The 13633-nt window shown below is 45.2% G+C and overlaps 1 protein-coding gene across 3 annotated transcripts; it reads right to left on the reverse strand.

The window, feature by feature from the left end:
- Positions 1-6085: 6085 nt before the first annotated feature.
- Positions 6086-10900, reverse strand: MTRES1 (mitochondrial transcription rescue factor 1). 3 transcript variants are annotated; one of them, XM_068401006.1, is made up of 4 exons: positions 10583-10900; positions 8550-8985; positions 7657-7729; positions 6086-6551 (listed from the first exon to the last, which is right to left on the reverse strand). In XM_068401006.1, exons 2-4 carry the CDS (start codon positions 8975-8977, stop codon positions 6375-6377), a joined length of 678 nt encoding a protein of 225 aa, XP_068257107.1. In that variant the 5' UTR covers positions 8978-8985; positions 10583-10900; the 3' UTR covers positions 6086-6374. The 3 variants fall into 3 exon arrangements, with proteins under 3 accessions (XP_068257107.1, XP_068257115.1, XP_068257124.1); XM_068401014.1 differs by lacking the exon at positions 10583-10900 and adding an exon at positions 10078-10369; XM_068401023.1 differs by lacking the exon at positions 10583-10900 and adding an exon at positions 9373-9629.
- Positions 10901-13633: the final 2733 nt, after the last annotated feature.

Raw genomic sequence — 13633 nt, forward strand, 5'->3', positions numbered from 1 at the left:
GTAAAAGATGTAAAACAGCACATCAAAAAGAAAATCAAGTATGGAGCAGTTTGTTGCCTGTTAACTGTATTCAGTTGACAGAATCAACAACAAATTTGCAAATGAGAAAAATCTTTACTTGAAGTCAGCCACTTTGTTATGCTGATACAGTACAGCCACCAGTGTTTCATGTTCTAGGAGATGTTTGTGACTGTTTTTTCTTACCTTCAAAATGCATATAATTTATTTCTGGATAACATTTTTTAAAATCTGTCATTTGTCTCTTTTCAGTTATTGTTTGTTATTTATGTTATAGCAGTGAGAAACACAGAATTGTGTGCTCGACACTACAAAGGCACATCAGGTCTAATTTCATGCTGGAAGAGCCTAACATGAATTCTACACCCCCAAGAAGCACAGAAAATAATATGCAGGTTTTACTCATAATTTATTTTTATTCAGATTTGTTTCACTGATTAAAGGGATGTGAAACAGCTGGCAGGTTCAATGTCTTAAGCTTGCCTGTACTGAGGATGGGGCATAAATTGGCAAGTGTGCTTACTTACTATGCACTTTTTAGTTGATTGCACTTAAAATCTATGGGAGAACAAGTGTGGCAGGTTCAAGACTATGGTTTTTCTGAGTAAATCAAACAAACTCCATCACTGTCCTTGCCAAAATTTCTTCGCTTCCTCGGCTTGACTTTCTGATTTTTTCCATTGTTACTGCAACTCAGCACCGATGGAGTTACGGGTTTTTTCCTCAGGAAATTTCTGAAAACATCTTTCTAAATGTGCTTGAAGTTGTTTACAATGAATAGCTGAAGTGACGGTTTAGTTCCCTGTCTTAATTCTCTCTTATGATTGTCTTTGCTAAGACAGAAAAAGAAAGAAATCCCCATTTGTTTGTCTTCATTCTTTTCTACCTACTTTTTTGTCCTAGTAAATATTAAGATAGATACATTTCTAGTATTAACAGTGCTTTTGAAATCCTCATTTTACCCCCTCCATTATAAAAGTCATTCATCTAAATTTACTGGTAGTGATAGTCTTAATATCTTCTCTAGTTAGTGGCCAGAACAGCCTGTGACATGAGCAGACCACCTGCTTACTCTGTTTCCTGATCTGTTCCATGATGGGGCTGTGGTCCCCACTGAGTGTTTTTCTTTCATTAACAATTCGGAAAGAACTTTGATTCTCACAGGAAGGGAAGAGCTGTAATACAAGGGAAATAAAGCTGTTCCGGAGAATATGACATGTTCTCTTCCTACTTCTCCCCTTTCTCCCCCCACCCCCCACAAAGGCAAACGTGAATAGAACAAACCTGTTCTTTTTTTTGTTCGTTTTTTAACTAGGTTTTCCTTATTTTCTTTTTAAAAATGTAGCATGACTTCCCGGTCAAAAAATGGGCAAAATCACCATGTATACAGTCACACTAAAGTTTGTGTTAATAGATGGAAATGAAATAAATTGTGATTGGTGAAGACTAGAAGATCAGCTAATTAGTATCTCCCCGCTCCCCCCCACCCCCCGCAAACGTCAAGTAATCATTCCCAATTTCCTTCACAAATTTCATTATGGCAAAACAACTGTTTGTCATTGTTTTGACAGGCATTTTGTAGCGCTGTGTGTTACCGCTCACTTCCCGGGGAGGCAAAATACTCCTTTAATCGTTACGCTTTCAGGAACGTACCACTTGGGTTAGATCATAAGGTAGTGTGTTCGCAAGGTCTACAAATGTTTCCTGTGAAGAGAAAATCACGAGGTACCTGTCAGCAGTAGGAATGAGTCACTCAATAGAATCACATCCTACAGTGGAGATTTGATCCCTTGTGTAAAACCCACGAGTTTGGGTTTATGTCATGTAATGCTGTCCCTTGTCTCTCTCGCTCTCTATCTCTCCTTGTTCCAAGAATTAAAAAACCCCAGGGTCTCCTTGAAGTGCTTGTCTATATGTGCACTGAATACTCCAGTGCTGGAAACTGAAGAATTTTTTAGCTTCAGTGATACTCAGGTTTGCATGGCTCCCACACACCCCTTTTGCATTCCTTTCCCCACGCTTGCCATTGTAGAATGGCCACTGCCATCGGCCAGCACAGGCTGTTGAGTGCTGTAGTTTGGTAGGTGCTGAAGGTAGATTGTCCTGTTCTGACATGCAATTACAGAAAAAAAACAACCCCAGAAACAAAAAAAAACCCACAAAAATAAAACGCAGTAAAACACTTCAGAGCTTTTCTGTTTATGGAAAAAAGAATTGCCTATTATTTTGGGGGGCAGAGAGGCCAGAGAATAAACTCCCTCTCTCTGTGTTCATGTGTAGGCAGCAGAATGTGGAGCCTATTCAGGAGTGTCGGTATACGCCTGCTTTAGTCAACCAGGCTGGCTCTTCTGCCAGACCCAAGCCCTCTGTGAGCAATTCCCCCCTATTCCTTCACAAGGTCCTCCCGCGCCCTGCTCCCTAACGCAGGCTGGCCCATGTGCAGATGCTGCAGCGTGTGACATTGCTCCTGCAGTGGGTGAAACACGCAAAGCTGTCGGATAACGCTGTGTGCTGTGCCAGTGCCAGCTGGGTCCCGTACCCACAGCCTGATGGTGCCGCCTCTTACAGGACCAGCCAGCCTTCTGGATCAGGCCATCCCTCTGTGCCAGGGCAGGTACGCTGGCCATTCTGGGCTCCATGCCTAGCGTAAGGTTGGATTTGTCTATGGTTAATGCAGAGGTGGCTTGGACAGCACAGTCATCTGGGCAGCCTCCAGTGAACTTGTCAGTCACTTCTTAAGCCATCCAAACCTCCCTTCGTGATCTCTCAGCCGTATCTCTGTGAGGAAGCGCTTTCATGTAGTTTCTTCACCATGCAGACGAAGCATGGCAGATGCCCGTGTCCTGGAGCAGGAAATTCATTACAGCAGTGACAGAAGGACAGAAGCAACAATCGCTTACCTAATTCACTGTCCCTGCCCTGAACTCTGAGCAGGAGGAAAAGCATTTGTGTGTCTCCCATCACTCAGTTCTTGGTGGCACTAGAGATTTGATAGTTGACTAGTGGCAAATTCTCTGTTTTGGGAAGATCATTAAAACATTTGTTTGGCCACTTCTTATTTTTTGCCATGTCATCTGACTGGACACTTGACGGTGTTATCAGATGGACTCCCATCATCTTAAATTCATGGCTGATGAACAGTAGAGGCACAGGTGATGCCCAGATAAGTTCATTACGTATGCTTTACATACACACAGTCTATGTGAGCCTACCTTGTCTAAAAGCCCCCCGAAGCTCCAGCAAAAAGTGTGGCTGTGATGCGCCTGTTCCTACACGTCCCAGAATGCATGCTGGCTCTGCTCACCTGGCACTTGTGTCAGTCATTAACCAAGCCTTGCCTTTCTTTAGCTCACGGTCCAAATGTTTAAAGACTGCAGAAACAAGTGCAACCTGCTCAGCAATGCCAGGCCCCAATAAAAGGGTCTGATCAATAGAGAAGCTTATCCAGGACAGATCAATGTAGCCAAGTGGAACAGCTACTCACCTTCCTGCTGTCATAGTTTTCTTCTCAGATCACCCTGCCTGTGACTGAAGCTTTCTTTTCTGAAACCAACGGGTACAGTTCTCTCTCCAACCATTTCAGTCCTGAATCCACAGAGGCTGCTCTCACCCATCACAAGACTCCTTAGGAAGTCTGCCTTTATTTTCCTTTACTTGGCTGATACCACTAGTGGAGCAACACTTAAAACCTATGAAAGCCTGTTTCCACCTTTGTCAGTGAAGACCTGTTTTTTGGTGGCAGTCATAGAATCATAGAATCATAGAATCATAGAATGGTTTGGGTTGGAAGGGACCTTAAACATCATCTAGTCCAACAGCCCCTGCCATGGGCAGGGACACCTTCCACTAGACCAGGTTGCTCAAAGCCCCATCCTACCTGGCCTTGAACACTTCCAGGGAGGGGGCATCCACAGCTTCTCTGGGCAACCTGTGCCAGTGTCTCATCACCCTCATTGTGTAAAATATCTTCCTTATATCCAGTCTAAATCTACCCTTTTTCAGTTTAAAACCATTGCCTCTTGTACTGTCACTACAGGCCTTGGCAAAAAGTCTCCGACATCACTAGGAGACAGCTAGGTCTTTATTGCAAGTTCTTGTCCACTTCCCAATAGGCTTTTCCAGAAGTTCAAATCAGAGGTTTTAGCCTAATGTTGTATTCGTATTCTGTCTAACTCAAGAAATCACCCTGCCTGTGCTTTCTTATGTCAGTGGCTTTCAGGGATGCAGCATTCCTGCCCATCTTGGATGCCAGGCAGGTGTTGGTTTTTTTGTTGCTCTTGGTTTTATCTCAGGCAGAACAGACCCTTTCAGAAAGTTCATTTCTTTGAGTCTGTATCTTGGCTATCCCAAGCCCCAAAGCATTCCTGAGGTTTACAGTGGGGTCCTAATCTGGCCCTGTAAGCTCTGGTGTGTAAGTTAGTGCTGCTGGAGATCACAGGCAGTGTGACTGTACATGCTGATAAGCACTTGACAGGTAACAAATGGTTGCTGACCAACAACTGCAGCTCACTGACATATCACTTATATCTTTCTACTTGTTTCTCTCAGCATCCCCGGAGATTGTGGGAGCCACTTAGAATAGCAATGGTAAGTGGAATTGGGGAACAGAGGATGCATCTCATCTCTTTATTTCCGTAGTACTTGGTGCAAGCTCAAATAAATACAGTGGAGACAGCAATGCCCACAGTAAAAGTACAGCCTGCCATGTTCCTCTGGGTGCTTGCAATGCTGAATCCCTTCACTTCTGCAGTGTGAGGATCACCAAAATCCCCTAGGAAAGCTTTCCAGGATTGTGTCCTCTTAAGAACCACTTTTTTTTAAAAGGTCACTATGCCTCTAAACCATTAACTAGACATTTATGGGCATCTTTAAACAAACATCTACATGACCATTAAAAAAAAAAAAAAAGCCCAAAACAGCAGAGGTTTGTATCTGTGCCTGAAGAAAGCTAGAAATTATTTTAAATCCCACACTCAGCAGCCACCACTTCCAAGGCTATGGACAGCAGCAGGTACAGCCTGCTGAAACAGTCATCAAGTAGCTGTTGGCAGTTGAGCCCAACAGTTCCCATGCTCTCCTAACCAGGTGAGCACCATTGCTTCTCACCACAGACATTTTCTGCAGTGAAAATCCAGTAGTTTCTTTACCAGAGCTGTTAGGTGTACCTGAGAGTCTGATGGTCAACCAGAGCACTAAGTTTGCTTTGTGAGCAACGTTTTCTTGCCTGCTCTTCCAGATTTCAGCAACACCCAAGAGAAAGTGTCCTGGAGTATGCTCCAGCTGCCTATTCTGGGCTATCTTCTTCCCTCTGTGCTCTTCAGACTAGGCAGGGAGCAGACCATGAACTGACTGAAGAGTAGCTACCTGCTCCTCCTGGCCAGCTTTTCTGTAGACACATACCTGTGTGCAGCTGTCTAAACATATATAAACAGAATAAAAATTCTGTTGGCACCACAGTTCATCCGACAAGTTACTTGTGTTGGGAGAAGCATGTGTTCAACATTCCAGGTGCAAGTGGTGACTCCTGAGCTGCCTGTCCTAAGCGACAGTATTTTCCTGTAGCAATACAGACATGAGCTTTTCATCACAGTATGGTCTGACCTTTGCTCAGATCTCCCCACCACCTAAGTATTAAATATTCTCTTAAATGCCACCCTGAAATGAGTATGTGACAAACTGAGATTTCATTTTCCTCTGCACAGTTACCTAAATGGTAAAAATCAGCAGTACTACACACGTCTCCTCACTGATCTGCCCTCTCCATGAGAACAGAGTATCTCTGCCATAATTCATTCTCTGTCACCGTGAAGTTTCCTGCTTAGACATACGCAGCTGCAGTCAGTAGCCTTTTGTGTTCTTGGTATAGCAGCAGTGTGTATAAGCACCGAGTTGGTATTTTTAACCAAGATCAAACCAATAACGAAAAAAGACGCAATTTTATCTAACTGGGGTTTTTATCCCTATTATCCCTATTTCATGAACCTAGGTATAAAACAAAGAAAGCACTTCTGCTTGTTGTCATGTCTGTTTTAATGCAACCTTTCTGATTAACAAAATTAGACAACGATTAAACAGCGATCAAATTAGTCTTTATTGGTTCAGTATATATAACATCTGTAAGGAAACTGCCTGGAAATGTAAGGGTTGGATCTTTCATCCCACAGTACCATGAAACAAAACTAACAGCAAAAAGCGACAGGCTTAGTGTATGAATATTGATGCACACAGCAGAGGGAGATAACATTCTAACACAAACCCTTAAAAAAGGGTACTGTCATTTTGTTTAACCAAAACTTGTATTTAACAACAAATACAGTTTTCTGCAAAAATCTTATGCTGCCACATGCAATCCCCTGTCACTTAAGTACATCCTGTTTGGGCACTTTTAAGTTTTTCCAGCGCCTCAAAATTACTTTGTATTTTTCACTTTCAGTTTTGTTAGATACTTTTTTTAAGACTACCCGCATAACTATGGCAGCTCCCGTTTCTTTATCTTCACCTACTATGAGATCCAGCGTGTCACCAATTTTCACCTGGAAACAGAAAGAGAAGATGGGTGATTATAAATATTCCCTGGGAAGAACAAATCCCCGCACTCTATGTCCGATTTTAATTTTGCTCCTTTCTTTCCATTTAATATTCTTATCTCACAGGAGAGGAGGAAGGAAGGCAATTCTAGACCCATTATAGATCCTCCGGCTATGAACTTCGAGGAAAGCCCTGGCAAAAAGCAATTAAATGTCTCATGACCTTCTCTGCCAAGAGCTTCACCCTTCCTGTTCTACAGCTGACACTTAATTCTGTGAAACAGGTGGAACATAGTATGTTTTTCATGAAGGGTGTTTCCTGCCAATCTTTTTGTATCAACAGAGACACAAAATAGCAAAATGCAAAGTTCTCCCTCCTTCCTTTAAAACAGTTTAAAGTGCTTTAAAAAAGAGAGTGCTGGTCAACTGCTTGTGTTCCTTTCAAAAGTCACAAAAGCAGTATGCCTCTCAACAACTAGCCTTAACTTTAGGGGATCAGGAATTAAAACTTCTCCTGTTATCACCCTTTGATGACAGTAACCACCACCTAGGACCACTCCCACATAAAGGGTGGGTAGAAGTGTGTTTGTCACCGTTTTGGTGAGGACTGTTGTGAGAGTGTGGCCTACAACCCTTCTGGCTCTTCCCCTGTGTTCCTGGGTGCTCTATTACAGATGCAATGACCTTTCCTGAGCTACTCCCGTTTCAATCCCTTTCCATCATCAAACTTTCTCTTTAATCACATGCCTGTTCCACCAGTATCTCAGATGTAATCATTCCTACTCCATCAACCTCACATCTATCATAATTTCCTTCAGCAACTTTGAAAGTTCTGTCCTTGCTACCATCTGCCTTCTCCTGACTTTCAGCCTTAGATTTTACTCTCTAATACCACAAGGCTCCTGTCTGCCTTAGGGAATAGTGTCTTACCCAGGGAATCCCAGTCACATGCACACAAAGCTGGAAGTGGTGTTAGCAATGGTATTCATTCACCTTTGCAGAGTCATTTAGTGGTTAGCTCTTCTGACTCAAGTAAAAGGAAGAAGAAGAGGTCATGCCTTAGTTATTTTCTTGTACGGTATTAAAAGATTTAAATTTTAAAAAGTCTTACAGTTCTACTTTTCTTCCATAGTTTTTCTCCATTCAGCCTGAGTTCATTATTGTAGAATGCATCTTCTACTTTACTGAAGAAAAACAAGGTTTTATTGCATTTACAGTGTGCAGCAGACCAAATGCAATTGTTTCTTTGCAGATACACAAGAACACCACTCATGTGCAAGGCACATTTCCACAACTCTTAATTTGCGCATAAAGGATACCTTTATTTAAGGTCAGGACAGACTTGAACTGGAAGTAAAGAAAAAGTCTTTCAATAGAGTATAGTTGCTCTGTGCCACAGGTGCAAGCAGTAAAAAGCTGTTTCTGAAGACCTGTCTCCTGAATTATCCAATGAATAACATCCCCTTTCCTGCACCAGCCAGTTTAATAATTTTTAAGTGATCAAGTTGTACTAATACTCTGTTCTAACAACATTGCAATGTAAGGCTTCTGTAGGTTGCATTAGATCAAACATTGTGATATATTTATAGACTGCACATTTACCTAGTTGACCTAGTACATTAGGTTTATACTTACCATCACCTATTTCTACAGCCATTAAGTAGCATATTATTTTACTCCCTCAATCTCAAATTAGACCTTTTTGTATTACTTAGTACAGTATTTTGCATTTTCTTCATTTTAAATAAATAGTTACTGATAGAAAATGCCCCCTCAGCAATCTTAGAAATATTGCAGACAGCAAAAAGCAGAAAACAAGCTGTTTCAAGGAAGGTAAGGTGAAACAAACAGGAACATCCATACATGCAAAACGTATTTTTAGACAGTCAAAACACCAAAAAAAAACCCTGATACTGAGTTGTTCCAGCAATAAAAGGGTATCAAAACTCAGATTTTAGATGCATGACATCTTTTTCATCAGCAGGTTGTTTCTTCCATACTTACTTTCTTGCAGTGTCTAGACCAGCTTTCATGACCACATCATATCGAAGAGACTGCACTACTTTTTCAAGATCCTTGTAATCTTTTACTACATTGGGGTCATTGTCAAATTCATCTTCCAAATCATGTTCCTCTTCATCTTCATCCTCTTCCTCTTCTTCTTGGACAGTTTGTCTGCTGCTTTTAGAGCTTTTGTTACTTTTGTTCCTCAGAGAAAGTACTGAGATATACTCTGGAGAAAGTCTTAGTGCACAGAGTTTTACTGGGGAAAAGCTGAAACATCTTCTGTAGTTTACTGTGCTTGCTTGACAGCTACAGAATACACTTCTCCTCCAAGAGAGATACAGTTTATTAGAGGGGAATTTCTCCCACAGTCCAAACCAGACATTTAGTTTTCTAAAAGTAGTGATGGGGAGCCTGAAGCCAGTCATAGCATACCCTAAAATAAAACAAACATTCATATGTAAAAATGAGCAAGTGCTTGGTCTATTAGAAGGATTTCTGCAGGCATGGCATAATAGTTACTACCAAAAAGTGATTATCTTGTTCCCTATAGAGCAATGCATCATCTAAAAGCATGAGGCTATACCAGCTTTATGATCTGCCTTTCTCATACACTGTCCACCATTACAAAGAGCTAAAACACCAGATGAAAAGCAAACACTAAAAACCCCAGAGGAATACTGCATTCATAATTCCTTTTCTGGTCTTTCATATTAACTGTCCAAACATATTTGTGACATTTTCCTCCCTATGTCTCAAATACAATTCACAAAAGACACAGAAACGAAGTTAACTCTGTCATAAAAAGCATAGCGAGACTTACATTTATCATGACTTATTCTCAATAAAAGCTCGATACGGCAAGCAAGTAAACCCAAGAGTCAAAAGCTGCTTAACTCCAGTCTCTGCTCAGACTGCAACAGTCCTGCGTGGCAGAATGCTGCATAACGTTCCTCCCTGTTTCTCCGAATGGCAAACAGCATCACGGGAGAGTTCAGGCGACATCACACTGCTCTCTGTACTGCAACAGCACTGATGTCAGCAACAACAGCCTCAGGTGCAAGCTCCCCGGTACCACTCCTTTCTGGAGCCATTCTCTAACCTGGGACAAGTAGGTGGAAACACCCCCAAAAAACCCAGATGTCTTTCAGTACTCTTAGAAACTGATTTACAGTCCCTCCTAGCTAGGTGGAGCACTGGCTTTAATTATGGCCTTATAGGCATGGAAGGAAACACGTGTTTACTTCCTGAGACTGGAGTTTGTTTTCCCTGCACCCAAGTGAACTCTGCTGAAATCTGCAGGAGAGTTTTTTGTGGTTGGGAAAAAGCCCTGATCAATGAGGGCAATTATTGGCCATATAAAAATAACCACAACTCCCTTGGCTTTCTTTTAATTATTATTTGTGAACTTAAAATATTTGACATACAGTTTAAAATTTAGGATGGTGCAATCCTCACATAAGATGCCTCTCCTCTGTTAGGGGGCAAATTCCTACAACAGTTATTTGAATGTGTAAACAATTATTACTGGTTATTTTTAGCGCTCCATCTGACTTCGTTCCCCGTCGGCCAGCGGGTACAACGGGCCGCTGCGACAGCCCCTGCCAGGAGGCCACCAGCGCGCCCCGAACACGGCGGGCGGCCTCTGCCCCTCCCGAAACCCCAACGCGGACAGAGCCTCACCCGCCCCCTCGGGGGCACACACGGCTGAACGCTGCTGAGGCGGGAAGCCCGTTCGAGAGCACGCAGCCCCGCTAACGCCAGCTTCCGCGGCGTGCGGTGGGGGCCCGCCGCGGGCGGAGGGCCCGGGGAGCCTCGGCGTCTCTGGTCGCTGCCCCAGCGGCGGCCGCGGCGCGCAGGCCTGGCCACCGCCCACCCCCGCCGCCGGGGGGGCCACACCGCCTCCCGCAGCTGCCCCGGCCCGCGACCTTGGAGCCGCGGCTGGGCCCGCCGCTGCCCCGCGCCCCGCCCCTGCCCGAGGGGAGCCCCGACGAGGCTGCGGGCGCAGCGGGCCGCGGCCGAGGCGCGGTTACCTGGATCCTCCAGGCGCCTCGGGCCCGGGCCTGCCGCTGCCGTCCCCACGCCGCCGCTCGCAGGCCGGAGGCGGAGCTGTCTCAGCCCGAGCTCGGCGCCCTCTGCCGGAGCCGGGGCCCGGAGGCGGGCGGAGGGTTCCGCGCCCCGGGGCGGGAAGGTGAGGGCGGGGAGCGGAGGCGCCTCTCCCTTCCTCCGCTCTCCCTGCCTGTCGGCGCCGGGCGGCGTTTGGAGGCGGCTGGGGAGCGGCGGCCGGCGGGAGTTGGGAGAAAGGCTGGAGGGCGGCGGGCTGGAGCGGGGACCCTCCCGCCCCCTCCTGAGCCCCGGGGCGGGACGTCCCTGGGAGCAGCTGCAAGCGCCTCGGCGCCGGCCTCTGCCCCTCCTCCGCCGGGACACGTCCCCCGCCACCGCCGGGGTTTGTCCGAGCTGTTTCCCGTTGTAATTTTCCCCGTCGTTCCTTTTTCTAGCGTGCACTTGCTCAGGGCACGCTGGCTCTGTGCCTGTGGCCGCGGCAGAACGCGGGTTTGCTTGCGGGGGTTTTCCGGCAGCAGCTTGCCCCGGCTGCCGGCGAGCCCCGCTGGACAGGGCTCTCCCCCCATCACCGCTCATGCTGCTCTCCAGATCTCACAGTCAAAGCACGCGGGAGTAATCACGTTAATACTCTTCATATCGTTCTGATTTTACACACCTTTGATTTTCCCTTTGCAATCCTTGTTGAAGTAGTTTGCTTCTATGAAACCAAGCCTCCCGGACCTCAGTGCCAAGGGCTGACCTGTGTTTTTAGCCCCTCAGGCTCTGCCCGCATGCCCAAACCAGAAAACAGTGGAAATCTCTCGCTGGGGAAATGCCCCAGCAGATGCTGGCGTTTCCTGACCACAGATTAATTTGAAAGGCTTGGCCACGATGACAAACTGATCCAAATCTCTTTGTGGCCTGGGTTTCCCCTGTTTTTATCTTTGTTACTTTCCCTCACATTACATCTCTCTCTTCCACTCCACATCTCCACTACTGGTGGTAATCCATAACCCCTTCTCTTTGGAGCTCAGAAGCTAGGAGAGGTCCAACCCTCCTTCTGTCTTCTCCCAGCTTTCTCTCTGTCATGCACCAACCACACCTCTCTCAGTGCTTCTGAACGCTACGCTCAGCATTTGGGAAATTCTCTACATCCATACAAATCGGGTATAAAATGTGACTCCATCAGATTGGCAGCATCTTGCCCTTAAGTAAATGGCTGTACAAGGTTCAGGTAATTTTGGCAGATGGAAGAGCTCTTCAGCTTTGAAGTTCTGCTTTAAAATGCCCATCACCTCACCTGACAGACCGATCCTCCCTTGGAAAATTATCAGCAAGTGATGTAACTGTGGAGCTACTGCTGCACAGCAGCGGTGCAATTAGCACGGGCATTATAAGTGATTGCTTAATTTTATACCTGTATAAACTTTGTCATAATACGTTTGAATGAGAGGTTTTTACATCAGGGATACTTTGTAATGGAGCAGTTCCTTGGCAAAGCTATTTCCCCTCCTTAGAAACCCCACTGAGAAGGAAGCTGCAAGTATCTTTATGTATTTTGAATGTTCCAGTGCCCAGTTCTGTGAGATTCTGACCAATTTCAGTTGGGAATATAGCTTTTTAGCACTTTTTCCCTTATGTCTTAAAACGTACATACATCCTTATTGAGGGGGAAAAAAAGTTGGTAAGAGTAACTTTCCTGCATTAATGGTGGCACATAGTGAGTCAGAACAGAAATGAATGTCTGAACAGTGGAGATTCCCTGAGCAGAAATGCTACCTCCTCTACGGCAGAAAAAACCCAACCCCAAAACCTGACAAAAAACCCCAAACCTAGCTTTCTACACACCCTATTTTTTTCAGAGCTCTTAGAATTTTATTTGTCTCACATAGGATTGAAGTCATGCTCTAAAACTTCGCTAAGAGTGAAGATAACTTACTCTTAGTAAACAAAGTTATGTCTTAGCGCCTTTCTAGGTTAGTCTGGCATTATACATCTCTATTGCATCTTCATATTGAAAGGCAAGGTAAAGAACATGCCTGAAGTCATTGTGTCTTTTATATTTTTCAAATATGATGATATAGTGGTATCTTACAAAACCAGAAAGTAATCAATTCATTGCTTAGTATCCTTTCCTGCAGGGCTTACAGTTTGCACAAGGTTAACAGTGTGGCACTCAAACAGGTCCCTCTCCAGTCATAGAGATAGAGGAAATGTGACTTGGATGTCACAAACAGGCATCATGCTTCTGATTTATCTCATCATTGTGCAACTTCAAAAAGAGACATCACCTCTGTCATGCTCGCTTCGTTTCCTAGCCCAGCTACATGGGCAACTGTTCTAGTTGTACTAGTTACAGAATCACAGAATCACAGAATGTTAGGGATTGGAAGGGACCTCGAAAGATCATCTAGTCCAATCCCCCTGCCGGAGCAGGATTACCTAGACCATATCACACAGGAACGCATCCAGGCGGGTTTTGAATGTCTCCAGAGAAGGAGACTCCACAACCTCTCTGGGCAGCCTGTTCCAGTGTTCAGTCACCCACACCGTAAAGAAGTTTTTCCTCATATTTATGTGGAACCTCCTGTGTTCCAGCTTGCACCCATTGCCCCTTGTCCTGTCAAGGGATGTCACTGAGAAGAGCCTGGTTCCATCCTCATGACACTTGCCCTTTACATATTTATAAACATTAATGAGGTCACCCCTCAGTCTCTTCTCCTCCAAGCTAAAGAGACCCAGCTCCCTCAGCCTCTCCTCATAAGGGAGATGTTCCTCTCCCTTAATCATCTTCGTGGCTCTGCGCTGGACTCTCTCTAGCAGTTCCCTGTCCTTCTTGAACTGAGGGGCCCAGAACTGGACACAATATTCCAGATGCGGCCTCACCAGGGCAGAGTAGAGGGGGAGGAGAACCTCTCTTGACCTGCTAACCACACCCCTTCTAATACACCCCAGGATGCCATTGGCCTTCTTGGCCACAAGGGCACACTGCTGGCTCATGGTCATCCTGCTGTCCACTAGGACCCCCAGGTCCCTTTCCC

The sequence above is a fragment of the Nyctibius grandis genome, chromosome 1, assembly GCF_013368605.1.
Source record: "Nyctibius grandis isolate bNycGra1 chromosome 1, bNycGra1.pri, whole genome shotgun sequence".
Taxonomy (NCBI): Eukaryota; Metazoa; Chordata; class Aves; order Nyctibiiformes; family Nyctibiidae; genus Nyctibius; species Nyctibius grandis.

Bases quoted from the DNA above. Each gene is read 5' to 3' on its own strand.
- MTRES1 (XM_068401006.1), bottom strand. From the start codon at position 8,977: ATGACTGGCTTCAGGCTCCCCATCACTACTTTTAGAAAACTAAATGTC. The intron at 7,730-8,549 runs GTAAGTATGGAA...GTTTTTCTTCAG, and splicing joins GGTCTAGACACTGCAAGAAA to TAAAGTAGAAGATGCATTCT. The intron at 6,552-7,656 runs GTAAGACTTTTT...TTCTGTTTCCAG, and splicing joins TATGGAAGAAAAGTAGAACT to GTGAAAATTGGTGACACGCT.